Genomic DNA, 17,931 nt, shown 5'->3' with positions numbered 1-17,931 from the left:
ACTGACTAGGTATCCCCCTGTAGAACTAACTAGGTATCCCCCTGTACAACTGACTAGGTATCCCCCTGTACAACTGACTAGGTATCCCCCTGTACAACTAACTAGGTATCCCCCTGTACAACTGACTAGGTATCCCCCTGTAGAACTAACTAGATATCCCCCTGTACAACTGACTAGGTATCCCCCTGTAGAACTAACTAGGTATCCCCCTGTACAACTGACTAGGTATCCCCCTGTACAACTGACTAGGTATCCCCCTGTACAACTAACTAGGTATCCCCCTGTACAACTGACTAGGTATCCCCCTGTACAACTGACTAGGTATCCCCCTGTACAACTGACTAGGTATCCCCCTGTAGAACTAACTAGGTATCCCCCTGTACAACTGACTAGGTATCCCCCTGTAGAACTAACTAGGTATCCCCCTGTACAACTGACTAGGTATCCCCCTGTACAACTGACTAGGTATCCCCCTGTACAACTAACTAGGTATCCCCCTGTACAACTGACTAGGTATCCCCCTGTAGAACTAACTAGATATCCCCCTGTACAACTGACTAGGTATCCCCCTGTACAACTGACTAGGTATCCCCCTGTACAACTAACTAGGTATCCCCCTGTACAACTGACTAGGTATCCCCCTGTTCAACTAACTAGGTATCCCCCTGTACAACTAACTAGGTATCCCCCTGTACAACTGACTAGGTATCCCCCTGTAGAACTAACTAGGTATCCCCCTGTTCAACTAACTAGGTATCCCCCTGTACAACTAACTAGGTATCCCCCTGTACAACTGACTAGGTATCCCCCTGTACAACTGACTAGGTATCCCCCTGTACAACTGACTAGGTATCCCCCTGTACAACTGACTAGGTATCCCTCTGTACAACTGACTAGGTATCCCCCTGTACAACTGACTAGGTATCCCCCTGTACAACTGACTAGGTATCCCCCTGTACAACTGACTAGGTATCCCCCTGTACAACTAACTAGGTATCCCCCTGTACAACTGACTAGGTATCCCCCTGTTCAACTGACTAGGTATCCCCCTGTACAACTGACTAGGTATCCCCCTGTACAACTAACTAGGTATCCCCCTGTACAACTGACTAGGTATCCCCCTGTACAACTGACTAGGTATCCCTCTGTACAACTGACTAGGTATCCCCCTGTACAACTAACTAGGTATCCCCCTGTACAACTGACTAGGTATCCCCCTGTACAACTGACTAGGTATCCCTCTGTACAACTGACTAGGTATCCCCCTGTACAACTGACTAGGTATCCCCCTGTACAACTGACTAGGTATCCCTCTGTACAACTGACTAGGTATCCCCCTGTACAACTGACTAGGTATCCCCCTGTACAACTGACTAGGTATCCCCCTGTACAACTGACTAGGTATCCCCCTGTACAACTGACTAGGTATCCCCCTGTACAACTGACTAGGTATCCCCCTGTACAACTGACTAGGTATCCCCCTGTACAACTGACTAGGTATCCCCCTGTACAACTGACTAGGTATCCCCCTGTACAACTGACTAGGTATCCCCCTGTACAACTGACTAGGTATCCCCCTGTACAACTGACTAGGTATCCCTCTGTACAACTGACTAGGTATCCCCCTGTACAACTGACTAGGTATCCCCCTGTACAACTGACTAGGTATCCCTCTGTACAACTGACTAGGTATCCCCCTGTACAACTGACTAGGTATCCCCCTGTACAACTGACTAGGTATCCCCCTGTACAACTGACTAGGTATCCCCCTGTAGAACTAACTAGGTATCCCCCTGTACAACTGACTAGGTATCCCCCTGTACAACTGACTAGGTATCCCCCTGTACAACTGACTAGGTATCCCCCTGTACAACTGACTAGGTATCCCCCTGTATCCCCCTGACTAGGTATCCCCCTGTACAACTGACTAGGTATCCCCCTGTACAACTGACTAGGTATCCCCCTGTACAACTGACTAGGTATCCCCCTGTACAACTGACTAGGTATCCCCCTGTACAACTGACTAGGTATCCCCCTGTACAACTGACTAGGTATCCCCCTGTACAACTGACTAGGTATCCCCCTGTACAACTAACTAGGTATCCCCCTGTACAACTGACTAGGTATCCCCCTGTACAACTGACTAGGTATCCCCCTGTACAACTGACTAGGTATCCCCCTGTACAACTGACTAGGTATCCCTCTTTCCCTTCTCCTTTATTATTCATATTGTGTTTTTGTGTGTGTGTGTGTGTGTGTGTGTGTGTGTCTGAACAACAGACATTTCAGATATCCATTCGGTGGCGTCCGACCATTCCAACCGATCCCACGACAGACATCGTAGCGGCCGGTCCCGCTCCCCTGACAAGCGGTCCGACCACTCCAGACACTCCCCTCCACAGATCACCAACGGCAGGTAAATGCCACACCACCTGGCTGCTACCACAGTACAGGGCGGGCCGACCTAAACGTTTCGTCCAAACGTATTTAATTTAAATTTTTTGTTTTTACATATATTTACATGATGGAAAAAAACGCTTTCTGTGTAAACTTAAACGACTAAAACCACATATAAAGAATGTAGAACATTAATATGTCGTCTGTCTGTATAGGGTATTAGTGAATACACTGTTGTTATGACAGTAAGTTCCAGGAGGTTAGTGGTATGTTATGACAGTACGTTCCAGGAGGTTAGTGGTATGATATGACAGTAAGTTCCAGGAGGTTAGTGGTATGATATGACAGTAAGTTCCAGGAGGTTAGTGGTATGTTATGACAGTAAGTTCCAGGAGGTTAGTGGTATGTTATGACACTACGTTCCAGGAGGTTAGTGGTATGTTATGGCAGTACGTTCCAGGAGGTTAGTGGTATGTTATGACAGTACGTTCCAGGAGGTTAGTGGTATGTTATGGCAGTACGTTCCAGGAGGTTAGTGGTATGTTATGACAGTACGTTCCAGGAGGTTAGTGGTATGTTATGACACTACGTTCCAGGAGGTTAGTGGTATGTAATGACACTACGTTCCAGGAGGTTAGTGGTATGTTATGACAGTACGTTCCAGGAGGTTAGTGGTATGATATGACAGTAAGTTCCAGGAGGTTAGTGGTATGTTATGACAGTAAGTTCCAGGAGGTTAGTGGTATTGAGGTTAGTGGTATGTTATGGCAGTACGTTCCAGGAGGTTAGTGGTATGTTATGACAGTAAGTTCCAGGAGGTTAGTGGTATGTTATGACAGTACGTTCCAGGAGGTTAGTGGTATGTTATGACACTACGTTCCAGGAGGTTAGTGGTATGTTATGACAGTACGTTCCAGGAGGTTAGTGGTATGTTATGACAGTACGTTCCAGGAGGTTAGTGATATGTTATGGCAGTACGTTCCAGGAGGTTAGTGGTATGTTATGACACTACGTTCCAGGAGGTTAGTGGTATGTAATGACACTACGTTCCAGGAGGTTAGTGGTATGTTATGACAGTACGTTCCAGGAGGTTAGTGGTATGATATGACAGTAAGTTCCAGGAGGTTAGTGGTATGTTATGACAGTAAGTTCCAGGAGGTTAGTGGTATGTTATGACAGTAAGTTCCAGGAGGTTAGTGGTATGTTATGACAGTAAGTTCCAGGAGGTTAGTGGTATGTTATGACACTACGTTCCAGGAGGTTAGTGGTATGTTATGACACTACGTTCCAGGAGGTTAGTGGTATGTTATGACACTACGTTCCAGGAGGTTAGTGGTATGTTATGACAGTAAGTTCCAGGAGGTTAGTGGTATGTTATGACACTACGTTCCAGGAGGTTAGTGGTATGTTATGACACTACGTTCCAGGAGGTTAGTGGTATGTTATGACACTACGTTCCAGGAGGTTAGTGGTATGTTATGGCAGTAAGTTCCAGGAGGTTAGTGGTATGTTATGGCAGTACGTTCCAGGAGGTTAGTGGTATGTTATGGCAGTAAGTTCCAGGAGGTTAGTGGTATGATATGACAGTAAGTTCCAGGAGGTTAGTGGTATGTTATGACATTAAGTTCCAGGAGGTTAGTGGTATGTTATGACAGTACGTTCCAGGAGGTTAGTGGTATGTTATGACATTAAGTTCCAGGAGGTTAGTGGTATGTTATGACATTAAGTTCCAGGAGGTTAGTGGTATGTTATGACAGTAAGTTCCAGGAGGTTAGTGGTATAGAGCCCACTGAGTATAGAGCCCACTGGGTATAGAGCCCACTGAGTATAGAGCCCACTGAGTGTAGAGCCCACTGAGTGTAGAGCCCACTGGGTAGAGAGCCCACTGGGTAGAGAGCCCACTGGGTAGAGAGCCCACTGGGTATAGAGCCCATTGAGTGTAGAGCCAACTTGGTATAGAGCCCACTGGGTATAGAGCCCACTGGGTGTAGAGCCCACTGGGTGTAGAGCCCACTGGGTATAGAGCCCACTGAATATAGAGCCCACTGGGTATAGAGCCCACTGGGTAGAGAGCCCACTGGGTAGAGAGACCACTGTGTGTAGAGCCCACTGGGTATAGAGCCCACTGGGTATAGAGCCCACTGGGTATAGAGTCCATTGAGTGTAGAGCCCACTGGGTATAGAGCCCACTGGGTATAGAGCCCACTGGGTGTAGAGCTCACTGGGTATAGAGCCCACTGGGTATAGAGCCCACTGGGTGTAGAGCTCACTGGGTATAGAGCCCACTGGGTAGAGAGCCCACTGGGTAGAGAGCCCACTGGGTATAGAGCCCACTAGGTATAGAGCCCACTGGGTAGAGATCCCACTGTGTATAGAGTCCATTGAGTGTAGAGCCCACTGGGTATAGAGCGCACTGGGTATAGAGCCCACTGGGTAGAGAGCCCACTGGGTAGAGAGACCACTGGGTAGAGAGCCCACTGTGTGTAAAGCCCGCTGGGTGTAGAGCCTACTGGGTAGAGAGCCCACTGGGTAGAGAGCCCACCGGGTATAAAACCCACTGAGTATAGAGCCCACTGAGTATAGAGCCCACTGGGTATAGAGCCCACTGGGTATAGAGCCCACTGGGTGTAGAGCCCACTGGGTATAGAGCACACTGAGTATAGAGCCCACCGGGTATAGAGCCCACCGAGTATAGAGCCCACCGGGTATAGAGCCCACCGGTTATAGAGCCCACCGAGTATAGAACCCACCGAGTATTGAGCCCACCGAGTATTGAGCCCACCGGGTATAGAGCCCACTGGGTATAGAGCCCACTGGGTATAGAGTCCATTGAGTGTAGAGCCCACTGGGTATAGAGCCCACTGGGTATAGAGCCGACTGGGTGTAGAGCTCACTGAATATAGAGCCCACTGGGTATAGAGCCCACTGGGTAGAGAGCCCACTGGGTAGAGAGCCCACTGTGTGTAGAGCCCACTGGGTATAGAGCCCACTGGGTATAGAGCCCACTGGTATAGAGTCCATTGAGTGTAGAGCCCACTGGGTATAGAGCCCACTGGGTATAGAGCCGACTGGGTGTAGAGCTCACTGGGTAGAGAGCCCACTGGGTAGAGAGCCCACTGTGTGTAGAGCCCACTGGGTATAGAGCCCACTGGGTATAGAGTCCATTGAGTGTAGAGCCCACTGGGTATAGAGCCCACTGGGTATAGAGCCCACTGGGTGTAGAGCTCACTGGGTATAGAGCCCACTGGGTATAGAGCCCACTGGGTGTAGAGCTCAATGGGTATAGAGCCCACTGGGTAGAGAGCCCACTGGGTAGAGAGCCCACTGGGTATAGAGCCCACTAGGTATAAAGCCCACTGGGTAGAGATCCCACTGTGTATAGAGTCCATTGAGTGTAGAGCCCACTGGGTATAGAGCGCACTGGGTATAGAGCCCACTGGGTAGAGAGCCCACTGGGTAGAGAGACCACTGGGTAGAGAGCCCACTGTGTGTAAAGCCTGCTGGGTGTAGAGCCCACTGGGTATAGAGCCCACTGGGTAGAGAGCCCACCGGGTATAAAACCCACTGAGTATAGAGCCCACTGAGTATAGAGCCCACTGGGTATAGAGCCCACTGGGTATAGAGCCCACTGGGTGTAGAGCCCACTGGGTATAGAGCACACTGAGTATAGAGCCCACTGGGTATAGAGCCCACCGAGTATAGAGCCCACCGGGTATAGAGCCCACCGGTTATAGAGCCCACCGAGTATAGAACCCACCGAGTATAGAGCCCACCGAGTATTGAGCCCACCGGGTATAGAGCCCACTGGGTATAGAGCCCACTGGGTATAGAGTCCATTGAGTGTAGAGCCCACTGGGTATAGAGCCCACTGGGTATAGAGCCGACTGGGTGTAGAGCTCACTGAATATAGAGCCCACTGGGTATAGAGCCCACTGGGTATAGAGCCCACTGGGTAGAGAGCCCACTGGGTAGAGAGCCCACTGTGTGTAGAGTCCACTGGGTATAGAGCCCACTGGGTATAGAGCCCACTGGGTATAGAGTCCATTGAGTGTAGAGCCCACTGGGTATAGAGCCCACTGGGTATACAGCCGACTGGGTGTAGAGCTCACTGGGTATAGAGCCCACTGGGTATAGAGCCCACTGGGTGTAGAGCTCACTGGGTATAGAGCCCACTGGGTAGAGAGCCCACTGGGTAGAGAGCCCACTGGGTATAGAGCCCATTAGGTATAGAGCCCACTGGGTAGAGAGCCCACTGTGTATAGAGTCCATTGAGTGTAGAGCCCACTGGGTATAGAGCCCACTGGTTATAGAGCCCACTGGGTAGAGAGCCCACTGGGTAGAGAGACCACTGGGTAGAGAACCCACTGTGTGTAAAGCCCGCTGGGTGTAGAGCCCGCTGGGTATAGAGCCCACTGGGTAGAGAGCCCACCGGGTATAAAACCCACTGAGTATAGAGCCCACTGAGTATAGAGCCCACTGGGTATAGAGCCCACTGGGTGTAGAGCCCACTGGGTGTAGAGCCCACTGGGTATAGAGCACACTGAGTATCGAGCCCACCGGGTATAGAGCCCACCGAGTATAGAGCCCACCGGGTATAGAGCCCACCGGTTATAGAGCCCACCGAGTATAGAACCCACCGAGTATAGAGCCCACCGAGTATTGAGCCCACCGGGTATAGAGCCCACCGGGTATAGAGCCCACTGGGTATAGAGTCCACTGGGTAGAAAGCTGATTGGGTGTAGATCCCACTGGGTGTAGAGCCCACTGAGTATAGAGCCCACTGTGTATAGAGCCCACTGGGTATAGAGCCCACTGGGTATAGAGCCCACTGGGTAGAGAGCTGACTGGGTGTAGATCCCACTGGGTGTAGAGCCCACTGGGTATAGAGCCCACTGGGTATAGAACCCACTGGGTGGAGAGCCCACTGGCTGTAGAGCCCACTGGGTGTAGAGCCCACTGGGTGTAGAGCCCACTGGGTAGAGAGCCCACTGGGTAGAGCGCCCACTGGGTATAGAGTCCACTGAGTATAGCCCACTGGGTAGAGAGCCCACTGGGTAGAGAGCCCACTGGGTAGAGAGCCCACTGGGTATAGAGCCCACTGGGTAGAGAGCCCACTGAGTATAGAGCCCACCGGGTATAGAGCCCACCGGTTATAGAGCCCACCGAGTATGGAACCCACCGAGTATAGAGCCCACCGAGTATTGAGCCCACCGAGTATAGAGCCCACCGAGTATTGAGCCCACCGGGTATAGAGCCCACTGGGTATAGAGCCCACTGGGTAGAGAGCCCACTGGGTAGAGAGCTGACTGGGTGTAGATCCCACTGGGCTTAGAGCCCACTGAGTATAGAGCCCACTGTGTATAGAGCCCTCTGGGTATAGAGTCCACTGGGTATAGAGCCCACTGGGTAGAGAGCTGACTGGGTGTAGATCCCACTGGGTGTAGAGCCCACTGGGTATAGAACCCACTGGGTGGAGAGCCCACTGGGTGGAGAGCCCACTGTGTGTAGAGCCCACTGGGTAGAGAGCACACTGGGTAGAGAGCCCACTGGGTAGAGCGCCCACTGGGTATAGAGTCCACTGAGTATAGCCCACTGGGTAGAGAGCCCACTGGGTAGAGAGCCCACTGGGTAGAGAGCCCACTGGGTATAGAGCCCACTGGGTAGAGAGCCCACTGAGTATAGATCCCGCTGGGTCTAGAGCCCACTGGGTATAGAGCCCACTGGGTAGAGAGCTGACTGGGTGTAGATCCCACTGGGTATAGAGCCCACTGGGTATAGAGCCCACTGGGTAGAGAGCTGACTGGTTGTAGATCCCACTGGGTATAGAGCCCACTGAGTATTGAGCCCACTGGGTGTAGATCCCAATGGGTAGAGAGCCCACTGGGTAGAGCCCACTGGGTAGAGCGCCCACTGGGTATAGAGTCCACTGAGTATAGCCCAATGGGTAGAGAGCCAACTGGATAGAGCCCACTAGGTAGAGCGCCCACTGGGTATAGAGTCCACTGAGTATAGCCCACTGGGTAGAGAGCCCACTGGGTAGAGAGCCCACTGGGTATAGAGCCCTCTGGGTATAGAGCCCACTGGGTAGAGAGCCCACTGGGTATAGAGCCCACTGGGTATAGAGCCCACTGGGTATAGAGCCCACTAGGTATAGAGCCCACTGAGTATAGAGCCCACTGAGTGTAGAGCCCACTGAGTGTAGAGCCCACTGAGTATAGAGCCCACTGGGTAGAGAGCCTACTGGGTAGAGAGCCCACTGGGTATAGAGCCCATTTAGTGTAGAGCCAACTTGGTATCGAGCCCACTGGGTATAGAGCCCACTGGGTGTAGAGCCCACTGGGTGTAGAGCCCGCTGGGTATAGAGCCCACTGAATATAGAGCCCAATGGGTATAGAGCTCACTGGGTATAGAGCCCACTGGGTAGAGAGCCCACTGGGTAGAGAGCCCACTGTGTGTAAAGCCCGCTGGGTGTAGAGCCCACTGGGTATAGAGCCCACTGGGTATAGAGCCCACTGAGTATAAAACACACTGAGTATAGAGCCCACTGAGTATAGAGCCCACTGGGTATAGAGCCCACTGTGTGTAGAGCCCACTGGGATTAGAGCACACTGAGTATAGAGCCCACTGAGTATAGAGCCCACTGGGTATAGAGCCCAATGTGTGTAGAGCCCACTGGGATTAGAGCACACTGAGTATAGAGCCCACTGAGTATTGAGCCCACTGGGTATAGAGCTCACTGAGTATAGAGCCCACTGGGTGGAGAGCCCACTGTGTGTAGAGCCCACTGGGTAGAGAGCACACTGGGTAGAGAGCCCACTGGGTAGAGCGCCCACTGGGTATAGAGTCCACTGAGTATAGCCCACTGGGTAGAGAGCCCACTGGGTAGAGAGCCCACTGGGTAGAGAGCCCACTGGGTATAGAGCCCACTGGGTAGAGAGCCCACTGAGTATTGATCCCGCTGGGTGTAGAGCCCACTGGGTATAGAGCCCACTGGGTAGAGAGCTGACTGGGTGTAGATCCCACTGGGTATAGAGCCCACTGGGTATAGAGCCCACTGGGTAGAGAGCTGACTGGTTGTAAGATCCCACTGGGTATAGAGCCCACTGAGTATAGAGCCCACTGGGTATAGAGCCCACTGAGTATAGAGCCCGCTGGGTTTAGAGCCCACTGGGTATAGAACCCACTGGGTGTAGAGCCCACTGGGTGTAGAGCCCACTGGGTGTAGATCCCAATGGGTAGAGAGCCCACTGGGTAGAGCCCACTGGGTAGAGCGCCCACTGGGTATAGAGTCCACTGAGTATAGCCCAATGGGTAGAGAGCCAACTGGATAGAGCCCACTAGGTAGAGCGCCCACTGGGTATAGAGTCCACTGAGTATAGCCCACTGGGTAGAGAGCCCACTGGGTAGAGAGCCCACTGGGTATAGAGCCCACTGGGTATAGAGCCCACTGGGTAGAGAGCCCACTGGGTATAGAGCCCACTGGGTATAGAGCCCACTGGGTATAGAGCCCACTAGGTATAGAGCCCACTGAGTATAGAGCCCACTGGGTAGAGACCCTACTGGGTAGAGAGCCCACTGGGTATAGAGCCCATTTAGTGTAGAGCCAACTTGGTATCGAGCCCACTGGGTATAGAGCCCACTGGGTGTAGAGCCCACTGGGTGTAGAGCCCGCTGGGTATAGAGCCCACTGAATATAGAGCCCACTGGGTATAGAGCCCACTGGGTATAGAGCCCACTGGGTAGAGAGCCCACTGGGTAGAGAGCCCACTGGGTATAGAGCCCACTGGGTAGAGAGCCTACTGGGTAGAGAGCCCACTGGGTATAGAGCCCATTTAGTGTAGAGCCAACTTGGTATCGAGCCCACTGGGTATAGAGCCCACTGGGTGTAGAGCCCACTGGGATTAGAGCACACTGAGTATAGAGCCCACTGAGTATAGAGCCCACTGGGTATAGAGCCCACTGTGTGTAGAGCCCACTGGGATTAGAGCACACTGAGTATAGAGCCCACTGAGTATTGAGCCCACTGGGTATAGAGCACACTGAGTATAGAGCCCACTGAGTGTAGAGCCCACTGAGTGTAGAGCCCACTGAGTATAGAGCCCACTGGGTAGAGAGCCTACTGGGTAGAGAGCCCACTGGGTATAGAGCCCATTTAGTGTAGAGCCAACTTGGTATCGAGCCCACTGGGTATAGAGCCCACTGGGTGTAGAGCCCACTGGGTGTAGAGCCCGCTGGGTATAGAGCCCACTGAATATAGAGCCCACTGGGTATAGAGCCCACTGGGTATAGAGCCCACTGGGTAGAGAGCCCACTGGGTAGAGAGCCCACTGTGTGTAAAGCCCGCTGGGTGTAGAGCCCACTGGGTATAGAGCCCACTGGGTATAGAGCCCACTGGGTATAGAGCCCACTGAGTATAAAACACACTGAGTATAGAGCCCACTGAGTATAGAGCCCACTGGGTATAGAGCCCACTGTGTGTAGAGCCCACTGGGATTAGAGCACACTGAGTATAGAGCCCACTGAGTATAGAGCCCACTGGGTATAGAGCCCACTGTGTGTAGAGCCCACTGGGATTAGAGCACACTGAGTATAGAGCCCACTGAGTATTGAGCCCACTGGGTATAGAGCTCACTGAGTATAGAGCCCACTGGGTATAGAGCCCACTGAGTATAGAGCCCACTGGGTATAGAGCCCACTGGGTATAGAGCCCACTGGGTATAGAGCCCACTGAGTATAGAGCCCACTGAGTATTGAGCCCACTGGGTATAGAGCCCACAGTGTAGAGAGCTGACTGGGTGTAGATCCCACTGGGTGTAGATCCCACTGGGTGTAGAGCCAACTGGGTGTAGAGCCCACTGGGTGTAGAGCCCACTGGGTGTAGAGCCCACTGGGTACAGAGCCCGCTGGGTGTAGAGCCTACTGGGTATAGAGCCCACTGGGTGTAGAGCCCGCTGGGTATAGATCCCACCGAGTATAGAGCCCACTGAGTGTTGACCCCACTGTGTATAGAGCTCACTGAGTATAGAGCCCACTGAGTATTGAGCCCACTGGGTAGAGAGCCCACTGGGTAGAGAGCCCACTGTGTGTAGATCCCAATGGGTAGAGAGCCCACTGAGCCCACTGGGTGTAGACCCCAATGGGTAGAGAGCCCACTGGTCAGAGCCCACTGGGTAGAGCGAGTATAGCCCAATGGGTAGAGAGCCAACTGGATAGAGCCCACTAGGTAGAGCGCCCACTGGGTATAGAGTCCACTGAGTATAGCCCACTGGGTAGAGAGCCCACTGGGTAGAGAGCCCACTGGGTATAGAGCCCACTGGGTATAGAGCCCACTGGGTAGAGAGCCCACTGGGTATAGAGCCCACTGGGTATAGAGCCCACTGGGTATAGAGCCCACTAGGTATAGAGCCCACTGAGTATAGAGCCCACTGAGTGTAGAGCCCACTGAGTGTAGAGCCCACTGAGTATAGAGCCCACTGGGTAGAGAGCCTACTGGGTAGAGAGCCCACTGGGTATAGAGCCCATTTAGTGTAGAGCCAACTTGGTATCGAGCCCACTGGGTATAGAGCCCACTGGGTGTAGAGCCCACTGGGTGTAGAGCCCGCTGGGTATAGAGCCCACTGAATATAGAGCCCACTGGGTATAGAGCCCACTGAGTATTGAGCCCACTGGGTGTAGACCCCAATGGGTAGAGAGCCCACTGGTCAGAGCCCACTGGGTAGAGCGCCCACTGGGTATAGAGTCCACTGAGTATAGAGCCCACTGGGTAGACAGCCCACTGGGTATAGAGCCCACTGGGTAGAGAGCCCACTGTGTAGAGCCCACTGGGTGTAGAGCCCACTGGGTGTAGAGCCCACTGGGTACAGAGCCCGCTGGGTGTAGAGCCTACTGGGTATAGAGCCCACTGGGTGTAGAGCCCGCTGGGTATAGATCCCACCGAGTATAGAGCCCACTGAGTGTTGACCCCACTGTGTATAGAGCTCACTGAGTATAGAGCCCACTGAGTATTGAGCCCACTGGGTGTAGACCCCAATGGGTAGAGAGCCCACTGGTCAGAGCCCACTGGGTAGAGCGCCCACTGGGTATAGAGTCCACTGAGTATAGAGCCCACTGGGTAGACAGCCCACTGGGTATAGAGCCCACTGGGTATAGAGCCCACTGGGTATAGAGCCCACTGAGTATAAAACACACTGGGTATAGAGCCCACTGAGTATAGGGCCCACTGGGTAGAGAGCCCACTGGGTGTAGAGCCCACTGAGTATAGAGCCCACTGGGTATAGAGCCCACTGGGTATATGGCCCACTGGGTATAGAGCCCACTGAGTATAAAACACACTGGGTATAGAGCCCACTGAGTATAGAGCCCACTGGGTAGAGAGCCCACTGGGTGTAGAGCCCACTGGGTATAGAGCCCACTGTACTTTGTATCTGACAGAATAGTAACTCGATTCATAGATAGATGAGTAGATGGTTTAGTATCCCGTGTCGATCGTATACTGTCTTTGAGTTTAGATTCATTCAAAACACCCCTTATATTTCTCCCCTTCTTACAGATAAAGATTACTTGTAACCTCTAACTTACATCTGTTTCTATGAAGAATACATCTCTGGCCTGAATACTGCTGGATTTAAACTCAACAGAAGAAGAAGATTAAAAGAGTTTGACATTGAGGCTGATATTTGGAAATTGTTGCTCAGTTAACAGCCAACACTGTCTCTCTCACACACACACACACACACACACACACACACACACACACACACACACACACACACTGCACATAAATTATTGAGGGCTGGGTCTTGTTCTGCTCCAACAAGGCCACTGTCACTGTGTGTGTGTGTGTGTGTGTGTGTGTGTGTGTGTGTGTGTGTGTGTGTGTGTGTGTGTGTGTGTGTGTGTGTGTGTGTGTGTGTGTGTGTGTGTGTGTGTGTGTGTGTGCGTCTGTTTGGTGTGTGTGAAGAGAGAGAGATCGCATGCTTGGCACAATCCTTTTAACAATGGGCCGCCTTTCACTGTTGATGTGACACTCGTCCCTGTGGATTGTGGGAGAGCAATTGCTATGTCTGCTCATGCCTGTTTCAAACAGTTTGTCTCGTGAGGTCAAAGTGGAAACATGATAGCAGATTAAGACACAAAGAAGAGGATATGTTTAAAGGAATCTAGTCCGTAGTATTTTGGTTCTGACGTATTTAAGGGAGTTTGAGACTGGAGAGTTATTGAGGGGGTGAGAAGAGGAGAGGAGACATTAGGGCAGTTTGATTTATCTGGGTCTGGTCTGTGAGTGACCTGGGTCTTTCAGGTAGCCTAGCCTCCACAAGGCAATGAAGGGCCTCAGCACAGGTCTTTATGTTCAGGATTTTTAAAATGTTCCTTTATTTAACCAGGCAAGTCAGTTAAGAAGAAATTATTATTTTCAATGACGGCTTTGGAATTGCCTTGTTCAGGCGCAGAACGACAGATTTTAACCTTGTCAGGTCGAAGATTCGAGCTTTCGGTTACTAGTCCAACGTTCTAACCACTAGGCTACCTGCCGCCCCTCCTCTCTAACCACTAGGCTACCTGCCGCCCCTCCTCTCTAACCACTAGGCTACCTGCCACTCCTCCACTCTAACCACTAGGCTACCTGCCGCCCCTCCACTCTAACCACTAGGCTACCTGCCGCCCCTCCACTCTAACCACTAGGCTACCTGCCGCCCCTCCTCTCTAACCACTAGGCTACCTGCCACTCCTCCACTCTAACCACTAGGCTACCTGCCGCCCCTCCACTCTAACCACTAGGCTACCTGCCGCCCCTCCACTCTAACCACTAGGCTACCTGCCGCCCCTCCTCTCTAACCACTAGGCTACCTGCCACTCCTCCACTCTAACCACTAGGCTACCTGCCGCCCCCCCACTCTAACCACTAGGCTACCCTGCCGCCCCTCCACTCTAACCACTAGGCTACCTGCCGCCCCTCCACTCTAACCACTAGGCTACCTGCCGCCCCTCCACTCTAACCACTAGGCTACCCTGCCGTCCCTCCACTCTAACCACTAGGCTACCTGCCGCCCCTCCACTATAACCACTAGGCTACCCTGCCGCCCCTCCACTCTAACCACTAGGCTACCTGCCGCCCCTCCACTCTAACCACTAGGCTACCCTGACACCCCTCCACTCTAACCACTAGGCTACCTGCCGCCCCTCCACTCTAACCACTAGGCTACCTGCCGCCCCTCCACTCTAACCACTAGGCTACCTGCCGCCCCTCCACTCTAACCACTAGGCACCCTGACACCCCTCCACTCTAACCACTAGGCTACCTGCCGCCCCTCCACTCTAACCACTAGGCTACCTGCCGCCCCTCCACTCTAACCACTAGGCTACCTGCCGCCCCTCCACTCTAACCACTAGGCTACCCTGACACCCCTCCACTCTAACCACTAGGCTACCTGCCGCCCCTCCACTCTAACCACTAGGCTACCTGCCGCCCCTCCACTCTAACCACTAGGCTACCCTGCCGTCCCTCCACTCTAACCACTAGACTACCTGCCTCCCCTACACTCTAACCACTAGGCTACCTGCCGTCCCTCCACTCTAACCACTACGCTACCTGCCGCCCCTCCACTCTAACCACTAGGCTACCTGCCGCCCCTCCACTCTAACCTCTAGGCTACCTGCCGCCCCTCCACTCTAACCACTAGACTACCTGCCACCCCTCCACTCTAACCACTAGACTACCTGCCTCCCCTACACTCTAACCACTAGGCTACCTGCCGTCCCTCCACTCTAACCACTACGCTACCTGCCGCCCCTCCACTCTAACCACTAGGCTACCTGCCGCCCCTCCACTCTAACCACTAGGCTACCCTGACACCCCTCCACTCTAACCACTAGGCTACCTGCCGCCCCTCCACTCTAACCACTAGGCTACCTGCCGCCCCTCCACTCTAACCACTAGGCTACCTGCCGCCCCTCCACTCTAACCACTAGGCTACCTGCCGCCCCTCCACTCTAACCACTAGGCTACCCTGACACCCCTCCACTCGAACCACTAGGCTACCTGCCGCCCCTCCACTCTAACCACTAGGCTACCTGCCGCCCCTCCACTCTAACCACTAGGCTACCCTGACACCCCTCCACTCTAACCACTAGGCTACCTGCCGCCCCTCCACTCTAACCACTAGGCTACCTGCCGCCCCTCCACTCTAACCACTACGCTACCTGCCGCCCCTCCACTCTAACCACTAGGCTACCTGCCGCCCCTCCACTCTAACCACTACGCTACCTGCCGCCCCTCCACTCTAACCACTAGGCTACCTGCCGCCCCTCCACTCTAACCACTACGCTACCTGCCGCCCCTCCACTCTAACCACTAGGCTACCTGCCGCCCCTCCACTCTAACCACTACGCTACCTGCCGCCCCTCCACTCTAACCACTACGCTACCTGCCGCCCCTCCACTCTAACCACTAGGCTACCTGCCGCCCCTCCACTCTAACCACTAGGCTACCTGCCGCCCCTCCACTCTAACCACTACGCTACCTGCCGCCCCTCCACTCTAACCACTAGGCTACCTGCCGCCCCTCCACTCTAACCACTACGCTACCTGCCGCCCCTCCACTCTAACCACTAGGCTACCTGCCGCCCCTCCACTCTAACCACTACGCTACCTGCCGCCCCTCCACTCTAACCACTACGCTACCTGCCGCCCCTCCACTCTAACCACTAGGCTACCTGCCGCCCCTCCACTCTAACCACTAGGCTACCTGCCGCCCCTCCACTCTAACCACTAGGCTACCTGCCGCCCCTCCACTCTAACCACTAGACTACCTGCCGCCCCTCCACTCTAACCACTAGACTACCTGCCGCCCCTCCACTCTAACCACTAGGCTACCTGCCGCCCCTCCACTCTAACCACTAGACTACCTGCCGCCCCTCCACTCTAACCACTAGACTACCTGCCTCCCCTCCACTCTAACCACTAGGCTACCTGCCGCCCCTCCACTCTAACCACTAGGCTACCCTGCCGTCCCTCCACTCTAACCACTAGACTACCTGCCTCCCCTACACTCTAACCACTAGGCTACCTGCCGTCCCTTCACTCTAACCACTAGGCTACCTGCCGCCCCTCCACTCTAACCACTAGGCTACCTGCCGCCCCTCCACTCTAACCACTACGCTACCTGCCGCCCCTCCACTCTAACCACTACGCTACCTGCCGCCCCTCCACTCTAACCACTAGGCTACCTGCCGCCTCTCCACTCTAACCACTACGCTACCTGCCGCCCCTCCACTCTAACCACTAGGCTACCTGCCGCCCCTCCACTCTAACCACTACGCTACCTGCCGCCCCTCCACTCTAACCACTAGGCTACCTGCCGCCCCTCCACTCTAACCACTACGCTACCTGCCGCCCCTCCACTCTAACCACTAGGCTACCTGCCGCCCCTCCACTCTAACCACTACGCTACCTGCCGCCCCTCCACTCTAACCACTACGCTACCTGCCGCCCCTCCACTCTAACCACTAGGCTACCTGCCGCCCCTCCACTCTAACCACTAGGCTACCTGCCGCCCCTCCACTCTAACCACTAGGCTACCTGCCGCCCCTCCACTCTAACCACTAGACTACCTGCCGCCCCTCCACTCTAACCACTAGACTACCTGCCGCCCCTCCACTCTAACCACTAGGCTACCTGCCGCCCCTCCACTCTAACCACTAGACTACCTGCCGCCCCTCCACTCTAACCACTAGACTACCTGCCTCCCCTCCACTCTAACCACTAGGCTACCTGCCGCCCCTCCACTCTAACCACTAGGCTACCCTGCCGTCCCTCCACTCTAACCACTAGACTACCTGCCTCCCCTACACTCTAACCACTAGGCTACCTGCCGTCCCTTCACTCTAACCACTACGCTACCTGCCGCCCCTCCACTCTAACCACTACGCTACCTGCCGCCCCTCCACTCTAACCACTAGGCTACCTGCCGCCCCTCCACTCTAACCACTAGACTACCTGCCGCCCCTCCACTCTAACCACTACGCTACCTGCCGTCAGGATGTGTTGACTAAAGTTGTTTTTCCTCTCTAGTCAGGATGTGTTGACTGAGGGTCCTTCACGGTTACCTTGTTTCTCAAAGGAGAAAGTGTTTGTGTGTTACTGTGTTGTAGCTGCTCACACCCCCTCTCTTTCCTATGAATAGGGCAGTACTTTACCAGTGGAGTTGTACCAGACCCTGGGCAGTACTTTACCAGTGGAGTTGTACCAGACTCTGGGCAGTAGTTTACCAGGGGAGTTGGACCAGACTCTGGGCAGTAGTTTACCAGGGGAGTTGGACCTGACTCTGGGCAGTGGTTTACCAGGGGAGTTGGACCAGACTCTGGGCAGTAGTTTACCAGGGGAGTTGGACCAGACTCTGGGCAGTAGTTTACCAGGGGAGTTGTACCAGACCCTGGGCAGTAGTTTACCAGGGGAGTTGTACCTGACTCTGGGCAGTGGTTTACCAGGGGAGTTGGACCAGACTCTGGGCAGTAGTTTACCAGGGGAGTTGGACCA

General features: G+C 53.7%; 1 protein-coding gene across 7 annotated transcripts in view; it reads left to right on the top strand.

Moving 5' to 3' along the window:
* LOC139376446 (tight junction protein 1b) overlaps positions 1-17,931 on the top strand; it is a 212,252-nt gene that overhangs the window by 152,434 nt on the left and 41,887 nt on the right. For all 7 annotated transcript variants that reach the window (XM_071119076.1, XM_071119069.1, XM_071119062.1 and 4 more), the window contains one exon: positions 2,281-2,416. In XM_071119076.1, coding sequence (XP_070975177.1) covers positions 2,281-2,416 — 136 coding nt within the window. The remainder of the gene's footprint in view (positions 1-2,280; positions 2,417-17,931) is intronic.

The sequence above is a fragment of the Oncorhynchus clarkii genome, chromosome 2, assembly GCF_045791955.1.
Source record: "Oncorhynchus clarkii lewisi isolate Uvic-CL-2024 chromosome 2, UVic_Ocla_1.0, whole genome shotgun sequence".
Lineage (NCBI taxonomy): Eukaryota > Metazoa > Chordata > Actinopteri > Salmoniformes > Salmonidae > Oncorhynchus > Oncorhynchus clarkii.
This window is presented reverse-complemented; position numbering and strand designations above follow the sequence as displayed.